This window comes from Cervus canadensis, chromosome 31 (assembly GCF_019320065.1).
Source record: "Cervus canadensis isolate Bull #8, Minnesota chromosome 31, ASM1932006v1, whole genome shotgun sequence".
NCBI lineage: Eukaryota > Metazoa > Chordata > Mammalia > Artiodactyla > Cervidae > Cervus > Cervus canadensis.
This window is the reverse complement of record NC_057416.1, coordinates 26,497,746-26,522,983: the sequence shown is the minus strand read 5'-3', so window position 1 is coordinate 26,522,983 and position 25,238 is coordinate 26,497,746. Positions and strand designations below refer to the sequence as shown.

General features: G+C 39.3%; 1 protein-coding gene across 11 annotated transcripts in view; it reads right to left on the bottom strand.

Moving 5' to 3' along the window:
• The window catches only part of NRG1 (neuregulin 1), a 229,230-nt gene that overhangs the window by 102,196 nt on the left and 101,796 nt on the right, over positions 1–25,238 (bottom strand). For 5 of the 11 annotated variants that reach the window (XM_043454340.1, XM_043454339.1, XM_043454341.1 and 2 more), the window contains exon 1: positions 21,121–22,529. The exons of the other annotated variants lie outside the window; for them this stretch is intronic. In XM_043454340.1, the coding sequence (XP_043310275.1) occupies positions 21,121–21,790 (670 nt within the window). In that variant the 5' untranslated portion in view covers positions 21,791–22,529. Of the gene's footprint in view, positions 1–21,120; positions 22,530–25,238 lie in introns of those variants that run through there. 11 annotated transcript variants of the gene reach the window in all.

Sequence of the window (25,238 nt, the reverse complement as noted above, 5' to 3'; positions counted from 1 at the left end):
AACAATAGGTTTAGGGTTTACCCTGGCTAGATAAATCAAACTTCCCTGTATTAGCACATGCCATGAGCCAAAGCTATGGATTTTTGAAAGCCCTGATTCAATAAGACTAACTTTAATCGTTTCTCCAAAGTAACAAATGTGACCACATGTCAGATGAACTGTAATATGTTAAACAAATCCGTTAGAAACCACTCTATTACCTCAAATGGCAGTACACAGCAAAGAAAAGCTGCTTAACTAGATACCTGACTCTAATATGACTTGAGTTGGCTGAGCCACTGCTTTCTGGACAGTGGACCATTGGATTTTAAACACCCTGAACAATTCAAAATAAATGTAGCTTTCAGTGTTCTTATTTTTTTCTTTCTTCTTAAGACTTCCATAGGAAAAGTTTTCTGTATTCATAAAATGTGGGATTTGCTGATCTATAGAACTTTTTCCCTATTTCCATTTGGGCCTGGGGTGGGGGAGGGGGGGGATGGGATGGGAGGTCTGGAGTGGACCTCAATCAGAAGGAAGTGCCAAAAGATGCTTGCCAAAGATTCAACACATCTCAGATACGATGAAAGGGTCCAAATGAATACAATCGGCAAAAACATCAGGTGGAATGCATGCCGTAGTCTTTCACTTTCTGTCATTGTCCCTATAAATTTGCATATTGGTCCTTTATCCATCTCATCCTCATTATGAGTGAAAAATTGATAATGAACATCTAGAATCATGTAAAATAAGCAGTATGACAACAGGGACATTTTTGAGGCTTAAACAAGTCATTTCCAGAACGCATTCAGTTGTTAAAACATCACTCATGTTTCTATATACATCAGCAGTACACTGCCTTGCAAGCTGTGGATATTTTACTTCCTTATATTAAAGGGAATGGGCTTCCCTGATGGTTCAGACGGCAAAGAATCTACCTGCAGTGTGGCAGATCTGCGTTTGATCCCTGAGTTGAGAAGATCCCCTAGAGAAGGGAATGGCTACCCACTCCAGTATTCTTGCCTGGAGAATCCCATGGACACGGGAACCTGCCAGGCTAGTCCATGGGGTAAGTCACAAAGGGTCGGATACAACTGAGCGACTTTCACTTCACTTTCATTACAGAGAATAGTCTTCATCAAGAAATGTTAAGGAAAAAGGTTCTATTTTCTCTGCATAACCCACGGAACACTGTTATTAAACGGGGGAAAAAGGACTTTATTGTTGATGGCAGAAGTTGGATTCATACTGATTATAATAATAAGGGCCATGGACAGCAACATGTCCTTCTCTTTTTTCCTACTTCTAAAGTTGTAGGTTTGTCAGAGTCAACAAATGCTTACAGACAAGTCACCTATCTATGTCCTCAAAACAGCAGGAATCTTATATTAATAGTACAGAATTTAAAGAGAAGACTAATGTTTTGCTCTAGAAAGTAAAAAAAGAAAGAAAGAAAGAAAGAAAACAGCAAAATATAAGAGTGATGCTTGGTATAATTAATGATGCCTAAATGTGCTCTGGGATTACACTCGGCCTCTGCCAAGCACACAGCAAGAAGCCGTCCCAATACACCAGGCGAGACGGCTGGGTGGTGTCAGTGGTAATCCAGGAGCCTTGCTAATAAGAAGACTCCTACCATGATGTCAGTCCTCGCCACACTAGCGAAGGCCAACACAACCTGACACTTCAATCACCGACACTCTTGTTTTTCTGATCGAGACCTATGACTGATAGAAACAGGATGACTTTCATGAGCTCGGCTGCACAGAACACTCCGCTGACAACATACAGTACAACGCGTCTTACCAGGAAATCCTGGCTGGGGATCTTTAACCAAGACCCCACATGTTAAAAAAGCAGCATCGGAGCCTCTCCTCCCTTCTCAGCACCAACACCATGCTGAAAGCAGCTCTTCTGCTCCTTTTCTGTTAGCCCATTTCTGTCTCTCTCTAACCTTAAAAGAACCTAATCACAGGACTCAGATCACCAAACAATTGAAACTAACTCCCGATAATGCTTTCCTGAATGCACACCATGCCTTGTCTAACCTGTTGATTCTTTTCCTAGATAAAAAGAAGCAAGACTGAAGAATGAGGCAGTTAAAAAATGACTAGTTCTCTAGCACCCCCAAATGCCCCCCCCCCACAAGAAATCCTGCATGCAGATCACGCAGAATGATAACCTCTGAAGAGGGAGCTAGTCTGCACTCAATGGAAAATAATGCAGAAGCCAACCTCTTGCCTTAACTATTCACAGAGATTCCTCTCCCCTCTTGACAAACTGTCCCGGCTGGGCAGAATCTTCTGTTGGTCTCTGCACACGAGTTCACTTTCTCCCCAGATAGCCAGATTTTCTAATTAAAGCACCTTTCTTTTCTACTGACATTTGCCTCAAATTATTACGGCTGAACCTGCTTATAATGTATGGCCAAATGAAAGTAGACCCTGTTTATAAAAAATTCAAAGCAGCAAATGCATTTCAGAACGGAAAACTTGTTTGAAATAGTCTGGGTGTTTCAGTCATCAACATCAGTCAGCCAGCTTTAATGATCAAGTTGGAGAGAAGACCTTATAAACGATCCAATAGAGGAGAAACACGTGAATTCTAAGTCTTTGCCCTAAAAAACATCCTTCTAGCAAGCACTAACTTCATCTCCACCTATCCACAGTACTTTTATTTTATAATTTTATTTATTTATTTTATCTAATCTATTTATTTTCTTTTACTTAAAAAAATTTAAATTAATTTGTATTGCAATATAATTGCTTTACTGTTGTATTAGTCTCTAAAATGAATCAGTTATTTTTACATACATAGAAACAGGGGTAATTTTAATATATGATAAGGAAATAACATTTATCACTACATTTCCCTAGGAAATTCTATTTTTCACAAATTTGACTAGCTTCATTTAAAAAAACAACATACCTTTGTTTTTATCTTCACACCTTAGATGGACAAAAATAGACTGAAAAAATCATCTAGAATTTGGGTGAGGTTTTCAGAGTTTAAACTGATATAACAGGAACAGGGGATGAGGCTCTCATTTTTTCCCTTGAAAAATATGAAAAGGTTGCTTTTATTTGAAATCAAAGATGGAAATCAGTGAATCTAAACAGAATCATTCGTGCATTGCTCCTAGAGGGGTTTTTCCCTTGGACTTACGGTGATATCCATCCCTTCTCCTGGAAGCAGGGCACAAGAAGGTAGACACTGAAATGCTAAAGAACAGTCAGTCTCAGTTCATATTCATCTGAACAAGTGATTTAGAAATTTCTCTGGCAAGAGCTCCATAAACTTATAGAGTTTACCTACTCAATATGCAGAAAGAGGAAGTAAGTAGAACTAAATCCTAATTTCCAAGCTAACCTGAAGACATTCAGCTTTCTCTTTCCTGCTTTGGACCCTAAGAAATTTTGATGCAAAAGTCAAAGAATTATTAACAAAATAAGTTCTCTTTCAAGAAACATCAGATCAAGATTGGACAGGAGATAAGAAGGAATAGAAATCAGAATTTTTTGCTTTGCAGAATGAATTTTAATTCAAATGAGAATGTACCTTTGAATAGAAAGTATTAAATATTCTAATCATATTAAATATGACAAGCAATTTCTTGCTCAAGCTTTTCCTCATTGTTTAAACCAATACAAGTATTTTCATCACACTTAAAAAATTCTGATTCTAAAAGTTATTTCCTTATTTTTACTAACTTAACAATCACTGCTTGAAATAAACAACTCAATAAAGAAATGTTTGTAACATTAACTGCCTACATCTGTGGTCATGCTATGTATGATGTACCTCTAATACCCATGGCTTGTTTTTAAACAGTGCAGATAGAAATTATGTTGTCTCTTTCCATTTACCAGTTTTGAAAAACTGAATAAAAGCACCAACATGTGAACTGCCTCTTTAATCTTGAAATATCCCTTTCCAAGGAACATAGCATATATATCACTAAAATTACATGGATGAAGGAGCTACAAATTGAGAATGTTATTATTAATAGGCTGCCAGAAATCTTATATTAACTGCAGTACTTCAGACCTCATACTTTGAATAAACTGAAAGAACTAACTTGTAGAATTTAATGAATATAGAGCCTTATTTGAATATTCAATGAAAAAAGAGAAAAAATATTAATAATGATTTTGGAGGAACAGTACTTTCTGTAGCAGCTGTACAATTATAAACTAAGAATTCACACAGAGTATTACTAAATATAAAAGAATCTGTAAGGCTAAGTAGTATGCTGTGGAGATAATACACAGAGATCTATAGTAGAATGGGCTGACTATAAATCCAATATGCAATTCCATATGCAACTTCTACATCAAAATAAACCTCAGTACACAAATTACTGGCACTTATTAAAGAGGATAGATTTAACATATTCCCCCCAAATTCTGATTCACCAGCATCAGTGAATAATGTCAATAAAAAGTGAAATAAAAGTGCCTTTAAATTTTGAATTTTATCCACTTCAATTTTTAAATAATATTGAGGGAAGAACAATTAATATTATTTAACTGATTGGCCACTTCAGGAAGCAATAATGAATACTTCCTGGAAGCACAAGTCATTTATTATAAATCGACTTCATTCTGTAAATGTATAAATATGCAAAGACATAGCAGAACACAGTAAATACATGTTGAATAAATATATGACCTTGTCATTCAGAAACTCATTAATTTAACAACCTCGAAATCACTCAAGTATGCATAATCATTTCCTTCCTTCCTCATATTCAATTAGTGCTGAGGAATTCTTTATTCGTAGTCTCTCTATAGTTTTCTCCCCACTCTCTTGCACTATCCAGATCATCATCGTTGTCATTATCATCATCCTTCTTATTATTTTAACATCGGGACCATCAGTTTCTCCTGTGCCATAGTTTTTTACAGAAGAGAGACAAGGATAGCATCTAGCCAGTGTTTTTTTGTGATGACTGGATAATACATGTGAAAGATGGAGCATACAATGCATGCTTCATAAATACTGGCTATTAACCAAACCCTCATACCAACCAAACTGGTCTACTATGTGCCCAACATGTCCATTTCACTCTTGACCTTCCTTTAATCTGAAATAAAACTACACCCATCAAAATTGCATATATCTTCCAATGCCCACTCTGATTCCTTTATCCCTAAATGAACTAAGTACCCTCATTCAAGTCTATTAACTGCTCTCTTCTTGAGGCAGCCTACTCTAATCATTCTATTTAAAATAAATGTGCTTCTCCCTGAGAACTCTGACAACCTTACATGGACTGTTTTCTCCATACAACTTGCCATCTTCTAAAATGGTACATGATTGACTGACTGACTTGTTATCCTTTTGTCTGTTTTCTCCCTTTAGAAATAAACTCTTGGAACAAAGTCTGTTGAGTCACTCAATAAAGAATATGTAAGAATGGAAAAATTGAAGTCTTTACAACTCTAAAAAATTAACTAGGGGCTGGTGCACTGGGAAGACCCAGAGGGATGGGATGGGGAGAGAGGCGGGAGGGGGGATCGGGATGGGGAACACATGTAAATCCATGGCTGATTCATGTCAATGTATGGCAAAAACCACTACAATATTGTAAAGTAATTAGCCTCCAAATAATAAAAATAAATTTAAAAAAATGAGCTAATTTATGTAAAGTAGCATTGTTGCTGTTTAGTAGCTAAGTCATGTCCGACTCTTTGCAACCCCACAGATTGTGGTGCGCCAGGCTTCTCTGTCCATGGGATTTCTTAGGCAAGAATATTGGAGAGAGTTGTCATTTCCTTCTCTAGGGCATCTTCCCTTGAATGTGAGTCTCCTGCAGTGGCAGGGAGGTTCTTCACCATTGAGCCACCTAGGAAACCGTGAAGTAGCATAGCTTTTGGGAAGAAAAGCACAATGAGGTGGCACTGCCATTTTTTAGATCAGTCTCTGTTTCTTACTAAGAAAATATATAAGGCCCAATCATTTCATATTTCCATATCGTGGTTTCCTCAGGAGTCAAGTAAAATATTTCAACCAGGTTATCTGAAAGAACTCTTACATCTTTGAAATGTCAATGGTTCTGCTATGATCCTGTTTCATAGAATTCAGATACCTCCAAATCACTGTTATCTCATCATGGACAGCTCCAATCATCACATTAACTTATTGACTACAACTGGGTAATGAGTAGATTTCTGGCCTGCTGAAATGAAAGCATTATGGAATTTGAAGCTTCTGCAATTGTTCTTCAACAACGAAGAGGATTTCATTGCCTCCCTTCCTGTATACCAGCACACCGTTTTATGACAAAGTAAGAAATCACAGCAATAACTTTAAGCATGCACCCATATGCTTGTTCACAGTCATGTCAATAGATGGCAATTTGCCAGTGAGGAGGGCTTCCTGTCTCAACCCATCTATTTCATGTAGCTGTACTTTTGGCTGACAGGTGGAGTGATGATTATTCTTCTCAACTCCCCTTCTAATTCCGGAGAACAACGCAGATAAGATGGTAACACAACTCACACAGAGGAAAAAAACCCACATGAGCAAACCAAATGAGAATGGTAGTAACAGCCACAATATGTTCCTTGAAGTTCCTATTCCTTTCTTCAAGCCTGCTATCAGCCATAGCAAGGTGTCAACTTTGGAATTCAAAGGAATGCAATTTAACTTCAAAAAACCTGCATAATGGCAGTTCGGGATTATATAATTATACATTATACATAATGCTTATATACCAGGGGTGACTCTAAATATTTATATACATTAACTTATCTGATCCTCATAACAACCACAAAAGGGAGGTATAATTAGTGCCACTTCACAGACAAGGAATTGGACAGTTTATATTATTTTTCTCTCTGCTGAAAGAAAAGATTTGGTTTAAAGCCTTTCCCTGAGGCCTTAAAGCTCTGAAATTCTAACTGCATCCATGCAATAACTCAGTGCATTTAAAATATATATATATATAGGTCTGGGATTAGAATACCCAGTGTAATTCAAAATGTCCTCATGAGCTGAGTTTTCAAGAAAGTTATATCTTAACCCACTGTGTCCTGAAGACATCACAGGATTCACCATTATGAAGATCCTATATTGAATAAATCCCATTAACAAGTAGCACAGATTATCAAATTGATGCTTTTGAACTGTGGTGTTGAGGAAGACTCTTGAGAGTCCTTTGGACAGCAAGGAGACCAAACCAGTCAAACCTAAAGGAAATCAGTCTGGAATATTCATTGGAAGGACTGACGCTGAAGTTGAAGCACCAATACTTTGGCCACCTGAAGTGAAGAACTGACTCACTGGAAAAGACCCTGATGCTGGGAAAGACTGAGGGCGGGAGGAGAAGGGGACAACAGAAGATGAAATGGTTGGATGGCATCACTGACTCAATGGATATGAGTTGGAGCAAGCTCTGGGAGTTGGTGACAGACAGGAAAGACTAGTGTGCTGCAGTCTATGGGGTTGCAAAGAGTTGGACAGGACTGAGTGAATGGAACTGAACTGAGAGATTATCAAAAGATTTTGATCCAAAATGGATAAAATTAAAGTTTCAAGGTGACAAGGCATCAGCTATTTAAAAAACTAGGCAACCTAGAACAACTAATTCCTAAGGATTTTGAGAGGCCAAAGACTTACTATATTGATCCCAATGTTTTTATAAATAGTTTACTGATTAGTAAAATGTAGGTCATGGGCTCTGAGTACCTCAGGTTTCAGAGTGCAGATAAACTATAATTAGAGGATTCAGTCACATGAAACTGAACTTCCTAGGCAGGAGTTAATGTAGATATCTCTCTGCTCTCACTGAAGTAGAAAGATAAAAAGATTGAAGTAATTATTTTATATAATGTTTTTTTCCCCCCTATGTAAACCCAAGTCTTCACAGATGACATGATGTTGTTTTTTCTCTTCTGTTTGAAAAGTCATGAGTTGTTTGATGAGAAAACTGTAAAAACCCAGCTTGCTCAAGGATTATAGCCAGGAAAAATCAGAGCTGTAACACTCAATGCTACCACTAATCACTCTTAAGATTTGCTTTGTAGGCAATGCTTAGCATCATGTAACAATCAATGGTTACTGATTCCTTGTGCTCCCAAAAGAGCAAGCAATTATGACCCAGGAAGCTCCACCAAGGGATTAAAAACAAATGCTAACAAGAGTTCAATTCCACTGTCTTTAGATCATTCCATTTATTTATGGAGCTTTTATTGCATGACACGAACATATTTCATAAAACAAATACTTCCTGTTACTTAGCAAAGGAAGAGGCAACAGTGAAAGTCATCAGGCTGTTCGTGGTCAAGTCTGCGGTTCAGGTCTCATTCACTCTCCATCCCCCACCCCATCTAGGGAGAAACCACAGGTCTGGACCATCTGCTCCACATCCTCTGATGCTCTGGGACCCCGGTTTCAGAGCATGGTGGGAGAACTGAGGAGGGATGAGCAGAAAGGCCCATTGGAGAAGAAGAAATGGTGAAGAGAGTAAGGAGAAAAGTAACTGTAGGACAGCAAAGAGAGAGGACTGCCCTGGTGGTCCAGTGGTTAAGACTTGGTGCTCCCACTGTAGAGGGCATGGGTTTGATCCCTGGCTGGGGAACTAAGATCCAGCATGCCATGTGGCATGGCCTCCCCCACCCCCCCTCCCCTGAAAAAATGAGAGGATGGAGAAGAGAGGAATATTAGAGAAATAAGACTATATCACCATCAGACACCAACATTTAGACACCAAGCTGCATTTAGAAAAGGCAGAGGAACCAGAGATCAAATTGCCAACCTCCATTGGATGATAGAAAAAGCAAGAGAGTTCCAGAAAAAACCTCTACTTCTGCTTTATTGACTACGCCAAAGCCTCAGACTGTGTGGATCACAACAAACTGGAAAATTCTTCAAGAGATGGGAATACCAGACCACCTTACCTGCCTCCTGAGAAATCTGTATGCAGGTCAAGAAGCAACAGTTAGAACAAGACATGGAAAAATAGACTGGTTCCAAACTGGGAAAGGAGTACATCACGGCTGTACATTGTCACCCTGCTTATTTAATTTATATGCAGAGTACATCATGCGAAATGCTGGGCTGGATGAAGCATAAGCTGGGATCAAGATTGCCAGGAGAAATATCAATAACCTCAGATACGCAGATAATACCAGTCTTATGGCAGAGAGTGAAGAGGAACTAAAGAGCCTCTTGATGAAAGTGAAAGAGGAGAGTGAAAAAGTTGGCTTAAAGCTCAACATTAAAAAACAAAGATTGTGGCATCTGGTCTCATCACTTCATGGCAAATAGATGGGGAAACAATGGAAACAGTGACAGACTTTCTTTTCTTGGGCTACAAAATCACTGCAGATGGTGACTGCAGCCATAAAATTAAAAGATGCTTTCTCCTTGGAAGAAAAGTTATGACCAATCTAGACAGCATATTAAAAAGCAGAGACATTACTTTGCCAACAAAAGTCCATGTAGTCAAAGCTATGGTTTTTCCAGTAGTCATGTATGGATGTGAGAGTTGGACTGTAAAGAAAGCTGAGCACAGAAGAATTGATGCTTTTGAACTGCGGTGTTGGAGAAGACTCTTGAGAGTCCCTTGGACTGCAAGGAGATCCAACCAGTCCATCCTTAAGGACATCAGTCCTGGGTGTTCATTGGAAGGACTGATGCTGAAGCTAAAACTCCAATTCTTGGCCCCCTGATGTGAAGAACTGACTCACTGGAAAAGACCCTGATGCTGGGAAAGATTGAAGGAGGGAGGAGAAGGGGATGACAGAGGATGAGATGCTTGGATGGCATCACCGACTCAATGGACATGGGTTTGAGCAAGCTCTGGGAGTTGGTGATGGACAGGGGAGCCTGGTGCGCTGCAGTCCATGGGGCTGCAAAGAGTTGGACATGACTGAGTGACAGAACTGAACTGGGATACCAACATAGATAGCAAAGTTAATACTTGAAACTTCTGGTGTCATTTGTTTGCCTGTTAATTATGTTTCCTTTGTGGCCACCATCTTTGTCTTCAATGTGGTTGCCATTTTGAAATGCATATGAATAAATGGACATTTGCTTTAATTTTAGATAACAACTTTTTAAAATAAAATGAGTTTGTAAGACACTTTTTTAAAGTAGCACGTTACTTCAGTATTAAATTCCATACTAACTTTTGATTAAAACAGAGCTCATAAATTTCCCCTTTGGCTGGGACGGCAGCACCTCAAAGAAGGCAATTCAAACACTCAAGCGCATATCACTGAAAATTACAGTAAATCAAGTCTCGCCTTGTCACACCATCTTTGTGATGAAACATAAAAAATGCTTTATTGTAGGAAGCTTTCCATGATAATTCATCAAATTTCATTGGATCTATCAGCTTATCTCCACTACACTGTCAGAAAAGCCTCTGCCCTAGTATGTTATCAAGTATTTCCCCCTTAGAAGTGGTGGCCTCGCTGCTCCAATATTGATTCAGAGTTCAATTGCAGCAAATCAATCATACTAGAATAGATAAGAATCAAAATGACCAACACATAAAAGTTTTCCCATATGGTTCTACAGTAAAGAATAAATGAACACATATACTGTGCTGATTATTATACATGTTGGTAAGTGACAAGCTTTTACAAATTACATCTCTATGCAAGAAAGATCATTAGATGTACAAAAATATCAAAGGCCCTTAGGTGCATCCAGAATTGCTTATTTTTTTCTTTTTGTAGTACAGGGACCAATATCCCAGCTAATAAGATTTCATTTTAAGTTCACTGTAGCAGAATCTCCAGGATATATTTAAGATATAATTATTCTTTGCTGCTATAACAATTTTTTTTGCTTCTTTTAGTTTTTACAAGCCTCTAGCATTTAGACACAGGGCTAGAGTTTTGATTTTATCTGTGTTTTGAAAATTATTGATAAACAACCTGTTCCTCTACACTTTAAATGATTTTATGTACCAAATTTTAGTTATTAGGTAATCATCAAATCAATTCTCCTTTTACTCAGGATATTATGGGCACACATGAAACACATATATTATTCGTAGAATTCATATATATGTTTATGTTATAATTTTAACCAAGTTAAAACAACTGCTATGTTTGATTTGGCTCCTGTAAAATTAGGAGAACCCCATGGACAGAGGAGTCTGGTGGGCTACAGATTTGCAAGAGTTGGACACGACTTAGTGATTAAACCACAACCAACCACCACCAAAATTATTCTACATAAATTATTATTTTTATGGGTTTTGCAAAAATGCTGAGAACAGCTGAATTGCTATCTTTTGGAGTCCAGAAATTCCAGTTTGGGACAATGAAAAACATTTGGTGAACATCATTTCCATTCAGATAAATAAAGATCCATGATCCTTGGGGTCCAGCTCCTCCCATGCACCATACTTACACTGTATAAATTCCTGGTCACTACCCTGACCTTCCCTAGAAGGTACTTTCTTGACAAACACAACTTTAGTTACTACCTGTCTTTTTCTCTCTTGCAAGTAACTCCTTATCATTCTTCCTGTAAGAAAGTCCCTCACAATGTGACTTTTCGACATTACTCAAAGAGAATCAATCTACATAAAAACTGTATCCTAACAGTTTTTATGGGGGAAAATCACTTTTATGATACTAGAGTTCAAGAAATTAGTAAAATTCTATATGATTCTAAGACATACCAAATTAATCCATCTGTTAGATAGTGTTTATGTGAATGGTGCTAGAGAGAGGAAGGAAGTGAATATTTCTTAAGTCTTGTCCTAATATCCTAATATTTTTTCCCACAGAGTAATTTATGTAACCCTCAACGAGACTCTCACGAGCATTTAAAGGATTAACATTCCAATTTGTTCCGATGTAAAAACTGAATCTCAACTGGTGATGTAATTTTCTCGAGGTCACACAGCTTATAAATGGCAGGACTGGGATCTGATGACAAGTTTCCAGTACAGTTTCCACAGCACCATGATGCTTCTTCAACTCTCATCTTCTAAGTCCTTCACAAGCCTTCCCAGACTCCCAAACTTATTCTCCAGATTTTGTTATAGAACTATACTTTCAAGATCAAAAGGGGAAAATAAAATGAAGAAAGGAGTCTAAGTAGAATGAGAGAGAAAAATTGGTACTGGTTTCATATTTACTACATCTTAGGCTTAGGATTTCTTGTTTTCCACTGACTCATTGAATCCCCCAAACATCCCCAAGAGATGCACACTACTGTTCTCGTGAATAAATGAGGAAATAGATTCGGATGGGTGATCTAACTTGCTCAAGCTTATGAGGAATGGCACGGGGGATTAAAGTTTCGGTCTGCTCCTCACAGCCATAGAGAAGAAATTTATGGTAACCAGAGGGGAAGGGGGAGATGGAGGCACAGAGTGGGAGTTTGGCATTGACATGTACACACTACTAAATTTACAACAGATAATCAAAAAGGAGCTACTATATAGCACAGAGAACTCTGCTCAATATTCTGTAATAATCTAAGCAGGAAAATAATTTTAAAAAGAAGAGATACATGTATACATGTAAGTGAATCACTTTTCTATACACCTGAAACTAACACAACATTGTTAATCAACTATGCCCCAATATAAAATAAAAAATTTTTGAAAATTCAACTAGAAAGCTAAGGTCTAGGGCAAGACAGAAGTCAAAGCTGTAAAAGACATCAGTAGTAAATATATTTAATAACCTGCTAGGAGCATGAATGTCCCTCAACAATGTCACTGACTGAATATTCTATTAAGAAGGTATTAAATTCTTTCCAAGTAAGGAGCATACTTCAGTCAGGTTAGCTTTGATTGTTAAAAAATTCTCCCATATCTAGACCGAAGGGACAAGATAGAAAACCCAGATATAAACACACCTCTGGGCACTCTATCTTTGACGAAGGAGGTAAGAATATACACTGGAGAAAAGACAGTCTCTTCAATAACTGGTGCTGCGAAAACTGGGCAGTTACATCTAAAAGAATGAAATTAGAACACTTCCTAATACCATACACAAAGATAAACTCAAAATGGATTAAAGACCTAAATGTAAGACCAGAAACTATAAAACTCTTAGAGGAAAACATAGGCAGTACATTCTCTGACATAAATGACAGCAAGATTCTCTATGACCCACCTCCTACAGTAAAGGAAGTAAAAACAAAAATAAACAGGTGGGACCTAATTTAACTTGAAAGTTTTTAAAGAAAAGGAATCAAAAGAGAAAACTATAAACAAGGTGAAAAGACAATCCTCAGAATGGGAGAAAATAATAGGAAATGAAACAATTGACAAAGGATTAATCTCCAAAATATATAGCAGCTCATGCAACTCAGTACCAGGAAAACAAATAACCCAATCAAAAAGTGGGCCAAAGACCTAAACAGAGAATTCTCCAAAAAAGACAGATAGTTAATAAATACATGAAAAGATGCTCAACATCACTCATCATGAGAGAAATGCAAATCAAAACTACAATGACATATCACCTCACACTGGTCAGAATGGCCAGCATCAAAAAATCTGCAAACAATAAATGCTGGAGAGCTTGTGGAGAAGAGGGAGCCCTCTTGTACTGGTGGTAAGGTGCAAATTGATACAGCCACTGTGGAGAACAGTATGGCGTTTCCTTAAAAAACTAGGAATAAAACTGCCATATGACCCAACAATCCCACTGCTGGGCATATACCCTGAGAAAGCCATAACTGTTAAAGACACATGTATCCCAATAGTCACTGCAGCACTATTTGCAATAGTGAGGGTGTGGAAGCAACTTAGATGTCTATTGACAGATGAATGGATAAAGAAGCTGTGGTGTATATATATACAATGGAATATTACTCAGTCATAAAAGGAGTGCATTTGAGTCAGTTCTAATGAGGTGGCTGAACCTAGAGCCTATTATACAGACTGAACGGTCAGAAAAAGAAAAACAAATACTGTGTATGAATGCATACATATGGAATCTAGAAAGATGGTACTATGAACCTACTTGCAGGGTAGCAATAGAGACGCAGACATAGAAAACAGACTTATAGACACAGTTAGGGAAGGAGAGGGTGGGATGAACTGAGAGTAGCATGGAAACATATACATTACCATATGTAAAATAGATAGCCAGTGGGTATTTTCTGTATGACTCGGGGAGCTCAAAAGGGTACTCTATGACATCCTAGTGGGGTGGGATGGGATGGAAGGTGCGAGGGAGGTTTAAGAGGGAGAAGACATATGAATACCTATGGCTGAATCATGTTGATGTACGGCAGAAACCAACACAGTATTTTAAAGCAATTATCCTTCAATTAAAAATAAATAAATTTAAAAAATTCTCCCATATACTTATGTTTTTGGGAAAGGCCAAACTGATTTCCTATACGGATCAAACTCAGAAAGGGAAAAATCTCTTCTTTAAGGAAGAGATCTGTAGTGGAGTGATGAGTCTTACTAGTTAGCATTTAAATAATAAATAGGAAGTCACACTCATTTGAATTAAGGCAATACATACTATTTGAATAATAAAGGCTAAAACTAATTTGGACAAGAAAAGAAGGGTGTAGAGAAGACAAGAATTATTTCTGTTTTAGTCTTAGCACTGACAGCACTTAGCTATAGTGTTTTTGGGTAAGTCGCTTCATTTTTCCAGATCTTAATTTCCTCCCTCTGGCAGACACCTGGATCATCTCTCCAAACGTTCAACATATAAAATTCTTATTATTACACAATATCAATTATATTTGTCAGAAATAATCTTTGAATGCATATACATACACAACACTGGGTTCAATTCACTGCAGTAAAGATGGCAACAAGGTTTGAGATGATGAAGACTGATCACTCCTACTCATGTGAACAGTATATGAACCTAAGTTTTATTTCAATTTGGGAACTAAACAACTTAATGACAGATTCAATCCTTTCTCTGGACAATGAAACTAAAAATCGTCGAGAATATTTTAATACCCTTGTTCAGTAAGTCATAAAAATACATAGAAAATATGATTTAAAAAATATTTACGGCAATCAGTTTGCTAGAATCTACAAGCAATCTGACAGTCTTTACATGGTGGAAATATGGAAATATTTTCTATTTTAGGGCATTCCTGGTGGTTCAGCAGTAAAGAATCCATCTGCAATGCAGGAGACACAGGTTCAATCCCTGGGTTGGGAAAACTCTCTGGAGAAGGAAATGGCAACTCACTCCAATATTCTTGCCTGGGAAATCCCACTGACAGAGAAGCCCGAAGGAAGACAGTCCATGGGGTCTTAAAGAGCAGCTTGTTAGTTGCTCTTTCCCATTTTAAGAGAGTGTTCTTAAAAGGGCTAAACACATTTCACCTTCCTGACCACGTCAATGGTTTGGTTAAACTGTGTCATAGAGGTTGAACAGGAATCAGGCAAAGTTATCAGCAGCAGAGATAGAAGTGGTTTCACTTTAAGATAGAGGATATCATTGGTTAAGTGTTCAGTATTCCACAAAGAGGAATACTAGCGAACAGGAATGGCAGTCAAAATGTGAATAAAATGAAGGTGAGGAGAAGAATCACTGAATTCAGAGAGTATTTATGTAGCAAAGTAAAGAAACGAGAGTTGTGATCATCGATTCTAAAAATCCACTAGAACATAAGCTTTATGAGGGCAAGGGCTTCTATTGGATTTTATGGGGATATGATGCATTTAGAACCATGCCTGGCACACAGTGGGTGCCTGATATGTATTCATTGAATAAAGAAAAAGAGGGAACAACATAAGCAAACTGAAACACGAACACAACAACAATAATAAAAACAGAAAAACAAGCACAGAAGCAGACATGGTATCACTTATGGCCTGGTAGAAAGTTCAGGATGAGAGTTATAGACCTAGTTCTCAGGGGCTTCTAGCTCAACATTAGACAAGTCATAACCTTTAATGTCTTTATTTCTCAATCTACAGATTCTCTCTTCCTTCATGCTTTAAAAGGATATGATGTGATATTATTCAAAGGGAAGGAAGGCAAACAGAGATGTATGGTCTGGGACATGATGATTTTCTGGCAATGCAAAAATGCTGATATGTATATTTATATGTTAATATAAAGGAAAAGAAGAAGGGGAGATAAAGAAAGGGCCAAATTTTGAACCAATGGTGGCGGTAACAAACCAGTATGTTGTTCATCAGATGAAGACATTTTTTTGGTATGTGTTTTTGTAAAACGTCTAAGTATTGTTCAGTATTAAAATGCAATAGGGTTCTGTAGGAAAGAAATGACAAGTGAAAATGCTTTGATATCTTAGAGTGTAGTGGAATTTTGACATAGAAAAGCCGACAAGGCATAATTAGGAAAATAAGAAAGATTCAAGATATAATTGGGAGGGTGAGAAGGAGAGGAAGGAAGCAAAACTGGGCATCATAAAGGAATAAGGAAAAATAATTAAATTGGGATGTTCAGGAAAGAGGTGAGCCATATAGCCATCTGCTGCCTGTCAGGAAAGAGGTCATCTAAGAAAAACTAAGCTGTTTTTTCAAAAGCAAGCTGAATGCGGTACGAGTGATGAAATAAAAAAGACCGTAAATGCAGAAAATTTAACAACAGAACAAGAGAGTGAAAAGAAAATTTAAATGTGAACTCTATACACATGACCATTGGTCCCACATGAAGTACTTTCTGTAACTAGCAGTCAGATGCCACTTAAACTACCAGATTTAGTCTCCAGCTCTAACTCTCTTGGGCTTCCTTGGTAGCTCAGATGTTAAAAAATCCACCTGCAATGCAGGAGCCCCTGATTCGATCCTTGGGTTTGAAAGATCCCCTGGAGAAGGGAACGGCTCCCCACTCCAGTACTCTCGGACTTCCTGGGGGCTCAGACAGTAAAGAATCTGCCTGCAATGCAGGAGACCTGGGTTCGATACCTGGATTGGGAAGACCCTTATCTGAAGAGTCAGACATAACTGAATGATTTTCACTTCTCTTCACATCTAATCCTCTAGAACAGGGGAAAAATGATAGGGGAAAACAGCACTGTTGGGGATTAAATTCTGGGAGATAGGACATTGCTCTGTTTTCCACTATTAGGGTTTCCCTAAACTTTTCAGAGTTTTGTGAATTTTAATAAAAGGGTTCATTTTACTAAATTGTTCAGAGACTGGCTTTCCTCATCAATAAATTAATAAAATTATTTAGTTCACATTGAGGATCTACCAGTTTCTTCCAGTTTTTAATATCTTAGGCTTTCAACAAAGATGGTGAAAGCAGAGAAAATTTATTTGGAATCACCATTCTGAAACAGCTATAGGTACAGTTGCAAGGAACTAGAAGAGTCTACTGGGCTTAAAACGAATGCCACTTTTCAACAGAAGGGGAAAAATCCTATAGTATATTCAACTGATCATGTTGAATTCTGCATAGTGTAGTAATTCATATTGTCACTCTGGTAACAATGATGTGCCATGAAACTCAACAGTACAAAGATTTAAGAAAAAGTAAAACAAGTTTGGCCTAAGATGGAAATACTAATGCATTCTTTGTGTATGTGTGTACGTGTGTGTGTGTGTGTGTGTATATATATATATATATATAATTTATTCGGCTGCACTGAGTCTTTGTTGTGGTACGTGGGATTTTTAGTTACAGCATATGGGATCTAGCTCCCTGCAGGGGCTGAACCTGTGCCCCTTGCATTGGAAGCATGGAGTCTTAGCCACTGGGAAGTCCCAGAAAATACTAATACATTCTTATACCCCAGAGTCAGTTGTCAAGCAGGCTGCACCATTCAGAAATACATCTTCTTTCAGGATGGTACCCTAGTTTCCCGGTTACAACTTAACTAATCAGCTCTTTTTATAGTCACCTAAGTTTGCAATCTCCCAGTGTCAGATCTTTCCAGATAAACAAAAGGTAAGAAAAAATGTAAAGCCCAGGCAAAGGAGACAAATGAATGGTTCCAGAATTGCCTTGATGAAAACTATAAACTATTAACATGATAATATAATTATGGTGGGAAACCACTAACCACGCACAGAAAAACTTTAGAATTACATATACATGTTGTAATGTTTTCATATTTTATGCATTGTCTAAATAGTAAATTCGAGCCCTGTATTAGATTGCTTACTCTCTACTTGAATGCATTGTCTAAGATGGTAAGAACGTGAAATTATATTGCCTTATGAAAGAAATACTCATTTTAAAATAGCTGACATAGTCCCTATACCTCTAGTCTATTTAAAAGGTGACATTTTGCCTAATATAATAAAGACAAAGAGTGTCTTGATTTTAGAAGAGTCAGTAAGGGAGAGAGTAATTCTAGTATTTATGGAATAAAACCCTAATGTGCTAATAGGTAGATTGGTTTGGGAAATAACACAGCAGACACAATTACCAGGATTGTCTCTGTTCTACTCTCACCGGCTCCAGGATAAAGAAGAATCAATTAGCCCTCCACAGACTATGACCTTGAAGGCTACAGTTCTGTGCATAATACACTGAATATGCTGAGCCAGATAGAAACGGAGAATCAAGTTCTGAGACCTCGGAAGAGCATGGTTCAGATATGATAATGTCTTTTTAAAACATAAGCTGTGACAGCTTCAGGCATGTCAAAAGCATGCAGGATGGTGAAAGAAAAGCCCCATTCTTTCTGTGACTAAGCGATAGTTTTTTTAGCAGGAGAGCAAAACGTGAAAGAGATTGCAAAATGACTATTTAATGCCAAGCTTTTCCTTCTTTCTTTCTTTGCCCTCCTTTAGTTAATGGTTACAAGCTTCTTAAACAGCTAAACAATCACTTAAGAGTGTTTAAAACCAAAGCTCCCTGGACCAGTGCTTTTCCAAAATAAAAGAAATTCAGACTCACAATTTTTAGGATATTTATGTTTTTGTTGTTTTCAGGCACTAGTTCAAAAAAGGAACCCTAGGGGTCTCACACAGCAAACCCTATAGGCGGTAAAGTGTTAACCAACTGTCTAGCCCTAACTTTCCAGAAAACTACATCCCAGACAGCTTTTGCAGGCTTATCTCCAATGCACTCAGAGTGCTGCAGCTGTGTATCTGGCCAGAACTGGCTACTATGATGCTTTTAGACAGTAGTAAATCTTCTCCACTCAATAGAAATGCCAGAAAAATCAATGTCCTGCCTTGGGAAAAAAAAAAAGAAAAGAAACTGTATGGAATGTATAATCTATTAAAACATTTAGGAAAAGAATTTACCTTAGAAAAGAATTTCTCAAAACATCACAAGATACTTTTTAAAAACAGTCCTAGATCAGGAAAATGTGCTGGAGGTTTCTTTGTTTGCTTGTTTTCCTTCAATGACAAAATTATAGGATTGAGTCGAAGACTTTTCCAAAGGGTCTTCTTTCTTTTTCTGAACAGCTAAACTGATTCAGGCACATTTTAATTCAAGACTGAAGTTGAAAATGATAAAAAGACAAAAGAAGTAACCTTGTCTTCACGGTGAATTTTGCTTCTCTTTGCAGGATCTGTACTTGCTTTTTATAGCCTGTCATTTCATCTGGGTATTATTTCCCGGTCACTTTGCCAGGTGGGAAGAGGCGGTGAATACAGTGATGGCTGTCAGATCTTTAATGATGCTTCAGGGATTTGATAAAGATACAAAGCAGGGTCTGCAGAAAGGAGGTTCTTCCCTAATTACACCTGAAAAGCAAGCCTCTTTTTTTTTTTTTCTTTAAATCTTTGCCACTGAAACTGGTATGTATGAAATGAGCCTGAATCACAAGCACAAATCAAGTTTTTCTGCATTTCTAGAACATATGGCTCTCCCGCATACTGAACAACATGTCTGCAAAAGATATTTTTAATCTTCATTACCATCCAGAGGGAAACAGTAGGGGTATTTCATCACAGAATCTTTACCTTCACCTCTCCTTTAGAGACTTTATGCATGATATTCAAACCGAATTCTCTGATCCTTTACTTTTTTTCTAAGGAAACAGTTTCAATGGTGAAAAGAAGAGAAGACAGTGAAACAAAAATAAATTCGAAACTTTTTAAAAAGCTATAGAAAATGCCTCTCTTCTATAATGATGTTTAAAACCATCTGACTAGTCATGGTTTCATCCTTGTCAACTTTTCCATTACAAAGCATTGCAATGACCCAGTACAGACGGCAACAGGACTGCTCTGTATTGCTTTAAGAGCATGGGCTCTCTTCACTCACAGATTATTAAACAGGACTGCTGCAATCTTATGGACAAAAAAGACACATCTGAAAAAAAAAAGATTTACTAATGCATCTTGTACTTCCTAATGACTGTCAAGGAAGCTATTTAAATATTTGATTCCAGAAGGCAAAACTAATGTGGACAAACCATAATAGGAAAGAATATTAAAAGAATATATGTATATGTAGATATACATATATATACACACACACACCAGAGTCACTTTGCTCTACAGAAGAAATTAACACAACATTGTAAAATCAACTATACTTGAATAAAATAAAATAAACTAATTTGGGAAAAATCTTTTCATGTAGAATTGTACCAGATCCTGAATAAAACTGCCCCTAACAAGTGCTCAAGCAACTCAAATTAAAATCTGAGCATGACAGCAACCTTCTGATGCTGGTGAGAGGTGAGTGCTGTGAACATCGAAGACTTCGTGCGATATCGGGAAGAATCAACTAAAGTACAAACGTGGGGAGAAGTGGTTTAGGAACAGGAAGAAGAGATGGAGACAGATAACTGGCAACTTGGGCTGGCTGGAAGGCAGAGGATAACAGAAAGGTGAGGAGAGGTGATGGAAAGTTTACATGGGAAAAAAAAATCAGGATCGTGCTCACTGCTGTGCAGAAGTTACATTTATATGTATGCATATATATACAAATATACATATATGTATATAATGGTCTGATGTTTTCATCTTAAAAAGTGTTAGAAACCAATGGAATTGAACTGAAAGTCAAGCATGGCTCAGAGATGCTGCAGCTTTGGGTCGCTCACCCCAGATTTCACCATCCAGGAAGAGGGAGCTGCTGTGATAGCATCAGTTCTAACTAGCAGTTTGCAAGGTCTTCTCACTCATTTCCCCCTGAGCAACCCCGTCACATGATGCGCTTAAACCAAACCGAGCCACTCAACTCCGAGAAGGCAAGGACCCCGCTCTACCTCTAGAGAACCCTTCCGACGACCTCAAGCCCACCCATCTCCTCTACACATCCTCACCCGTCTCTCTCTACTTACAAAGTTTAGGAGCAGTTTGGAGATTAGTTTCTGTTGATGGTGGCTGAGTGGCTGTCTTGGATGGTCTCACGTCAGGGCTCCGAGTGGGTGGAGGGAAGGATGGGGCAGTGGACGGCCGGAAAGAAAAAGCGAAGATACGGTTCTTGGGGGTGGGGCCCGCCGAGGACTCGGAGGACCCAAGGGTATTGTCAACTTGCACTGTAACTCGAACCTCAGTTTCAGACTGAGCCCTGGAGACAGGTGAAGTGTACGCCTTGGCTGATACCCACACAGCAGCTGAAGCTGCAGTTGGATCCAGAGAAATAATAGGATCCTGGCCTAATCCCCCAGGGTCAAGGTGAGTGGGAGAGTCATACTCAAAAATCTTGTCCACAAACACCCACTTGAGGCCAGCGATGCAGAGGCAGAGGCTGATCAGGCAAGCCAGGATGGGGACGATGCAGATTTTCTCTGAGTTGAGGCAACCTCTCAGGCGCTCGGTTTCCAGGCAGACGCAACAGGGAAGAGTCAGGCCCACGAGCCCCGGGGACCTCCCATCTTCAGTCTGGGTCTCCGGCATGTCTTCGGCTGCCGGAAGCCCGTCCAGAGATGGGTCTGCACTCAGCTGAGTGGAAGGGCTCGAGGACCTCTCAGCAGCTCCCTCGGACATGTCTGGGGAATAAATCTCCATCGGCTCACCTCCAGGAGGCCTGGCCTCTAGCACTGTCCATTACCATGCAGAGCCCCCCCCAACCAAATGATACAGCATCTTACAGGGAGAAATCGATAAGTCGTCCAAGTCCAAGGCCATTATCAAAAGCAAGAGGAGTTCGGGAGGAAGGCAGGGGAGGCCAAAAAAAAAAAAAAAAAAGCCTCTAGCAACAACCAAATAAAAGTATACTGTAATTCTTGACTGCTGTTTCTGGGCCACTTTTGCAGTTCTTTTATATGCTTCTCCAAACCATCCTGGCAGGGTCAGGAAGACGGGAGGCCAGCGGAGAAACCCAGGAGCTGACGCGGCGGCGGTCAGTTAAGTAAACCAGTAGCCCAAACTGAAAGGCATGTTTCTCACCTCGAGCAGCTGAAGCTGGGGTCTGCTCAGATGGAGAAAGCAACTGTCATGCAGAAGAAGTAAAAGCAGGAGCAGGACCGGCGGCGGCGGCGGCAGCAGCGGCAGCAGCGACAGTAGCAACAGCATCCTGCGGTGTGAGCGCGGCGCCTGAAAGGGGCTGAATCATCACAGAGCAGCAGGTGCCTGCCCTCCGAGCATCACGGCGAAGCGTCTCCCCGCAGAGCGAGCTGGAGGCGAGCGCGCGGCCGGGAGGGGCGGTCACCGCGCTCGCCGCCCTGCCTTCCCCCCAGCCCGCGGGCCACTCCTCTTTGTCCTTCCCGAGCGCTCATTCACTTTCTTCCTCTGCGGCTCTTGCCTTCTCCACAGTCTCTTCCCCTTGCCTCCCCCCTCCTCATCCAGAGACTCTCTCTCCCCTCTCTCTTTCTTTTTTTCCTCCCTCCTCTCCCAACCCCCACCCCTCTAATCTCTGGGGCTGCTGGCTGGTCTGAGTAGAATCAGGATACCCAGCAAGGCGGGACTTCCAGTGACTTCCTATTTTATCCAATTAGAAGGAATAAAGGCCATCAAATCAAAGAGATGCAGGCAGACACCAGTTAAGCTGAGTCCCCATGGCCCCCACCCGGCTAGCCTCCTTCTCTCTCTATCTTTGTTTTTTTTTCCTTCCTACCAAAGCTGCCCTAATCTTCCACCCCCACCTCAAATGCTCTAAAGTCTCCCTGGTTCTCTCTTCTGCACCCACTGTTGGGTCAGAAAAAGCCAGTGATCAATGCTAACAATCTAACAAAGCTAGGATGGGGCGGGGGTGGATGTAGGTGGGACCTTATGGGTTGGACCTGAGGCTTGGCAAAGTCTGATATCTGATTCCTCCCTAGAGAGGTAAGCTTTTCAACAGCAATTTCTTCCTGCCTGCTGCAGAGAGATAGCATTCCATCCCCAGCCCTCTAATAAGTTTTGTTCACTGAGAGGACTGTTATTGCCTGGTGTTTCAACCAACAGAAGAACGTTTTGGTTTTTTTTTTTCCCTCCTAACCATGGACAGCTCTGTGTTCAGCCCTTGTCGCAATGATTGGGTTAAGACTTGGTGATGCCCAAGTGTGAAGTGTGGAATATACACTGGAGAAGGGGGTGCTCAGGGAGGGGAGAAAGGTCTTTATGTGCCCACACTGGTCCCCTTTAAATTTCCATCCTTCTGTCCCACTCACAGCAGTCCCGGACTGATGTCCAGCCAACAAGAAACACCGGTAAATAACAGCTATAGAGGAGGCTCCCGCTTCATCTTGAAATTAGCCTTCATTGTGACTCCACACTGCAGAGGCTGAATTCCCCGAGCGCTGTAATGTATACCACATGTCCTCAGCTATAACTGCACTGTAAGGGTTGAGAAGACTTTTCTATAAGAGCACGCCTTTAGGGTTAAGTTTCAGGAGCTTTACCTTAAAGATAGTTTCACTGCCGACTCTTTTCTTTTTCCTTTAAAACAGCAGTGGTTAAAAGGCTGGAAGAAATGCACTGTCCTTAATACAGAGAACAGGCTGCCCTGACCCTCCTGTTCAATGCGTGTCCGCATCTGAATCTTTAATCCATGCTTTACTGTGACTGGACACCTGAATGGTTTCCAAGGAACCATTTTGTTCACCTATGTCAATAGGAGTCTTAAAAACTGTCTCTAAATCCATACTACATAACCATCATGTGAGTCCCAGAAGCAATAAAATTTAAAGCTGAAGTCCTGAGAGAATCTGCTTTAAGCACGTTCCATTTTGTAAAACACAATCTCCACTGCTTTGAAATATTTTTAAGCTTCTAAGTGGGCATGAGATAACATTATCATTTCTTTCAAAATGAAATTAGCCCATAATTATAAGTGATTTAAAGGGTAGTGATATCTGAAAATGTGTTTGCAGTACTATAACTAACAACAACGACGAAAGCCTGAACCAATTTGCATAATTGTAATTATGGCCCTGACAAGATTCTGGGCAAAATGAATTATCCTTAAGTTCACCTCTATATAACCTGCATTTATATAGCAGTAACTCATACTTTAAAATAGTTCCTATGCCCACTTTCTAAATTTTAACTATTTGATTTTAAAGCAGAGAGATTTTTCTTAAAGATTCAAGCAACAGACATGAAATTTCACATCACTGAAAATCTATAGGGAGGCATTTACAGAATTCAAACTGAGAGGAATTAAGATCTTAATGATCATTATTCATGAAATGCTCAAAATCAATTAGGCAAGTAAATACTTATGCTAAATTAGGATCATTTATAATTCCTTTAGATATCACCCAGGTTAAATTTGTGGTACTTAGTTTCATGATTCTGCCCCAAACCAGTATTTCACACAAGTATCATACTCACACACTGGCATTTCACCCACAGCCAAGGTCACCTAGATTTCAAAGAGTAACTAACATGAGCTCAGAGCCCAGATCAGGCAGGGAAGCACAGATACTGAGAAAAGTCACCTCTAATTAAGAAAAGCGCTCCTTCAGTTGCGCCCATACCAACTATTCACCTTGCCTTAATTATTCAGAACAAACACTTTCAGCAAAGTAATTACTGGGCACTGCTCTAACTGTCATATTAAAGATGACCAACACTTTCAAAGGAAAAGAATGGATTATGTAAAGGATAGGAACTTAAAAGACCTACTACACAAATCACGCTGTGGGATATATATGTGTCCTCCCTGGAGAGGCAGTTCATGAATCCTGTGGCTTCTTGGAGCTGAGATCAGTTTGCAGAGAGCCAGCCTCCCATAGAGTTGTTTCCCATGCAGTTGGAAGGTAAATGTAATTGAGAAAGGGAGGAGGACAGGAGGTAAAGAATAAAAGGAATTCTCCACTAGGTCTGTACTTGAGACAAGGAGTCGGAAGTTGCCTTTATCCCTTTAGCAAATCTTACTAGCAATAAAGAAGTGAATATAGGGTGATGTGAATGGGATTGAGGGTCAGAATTTCTTGGACTAGAACATGCACGTGTGTAGGAAGAATTGCAAGCATATGTCACTTTAACCCTTTAGCCTCCATCTTTAATAAAGCTCAGGAACACCCATATT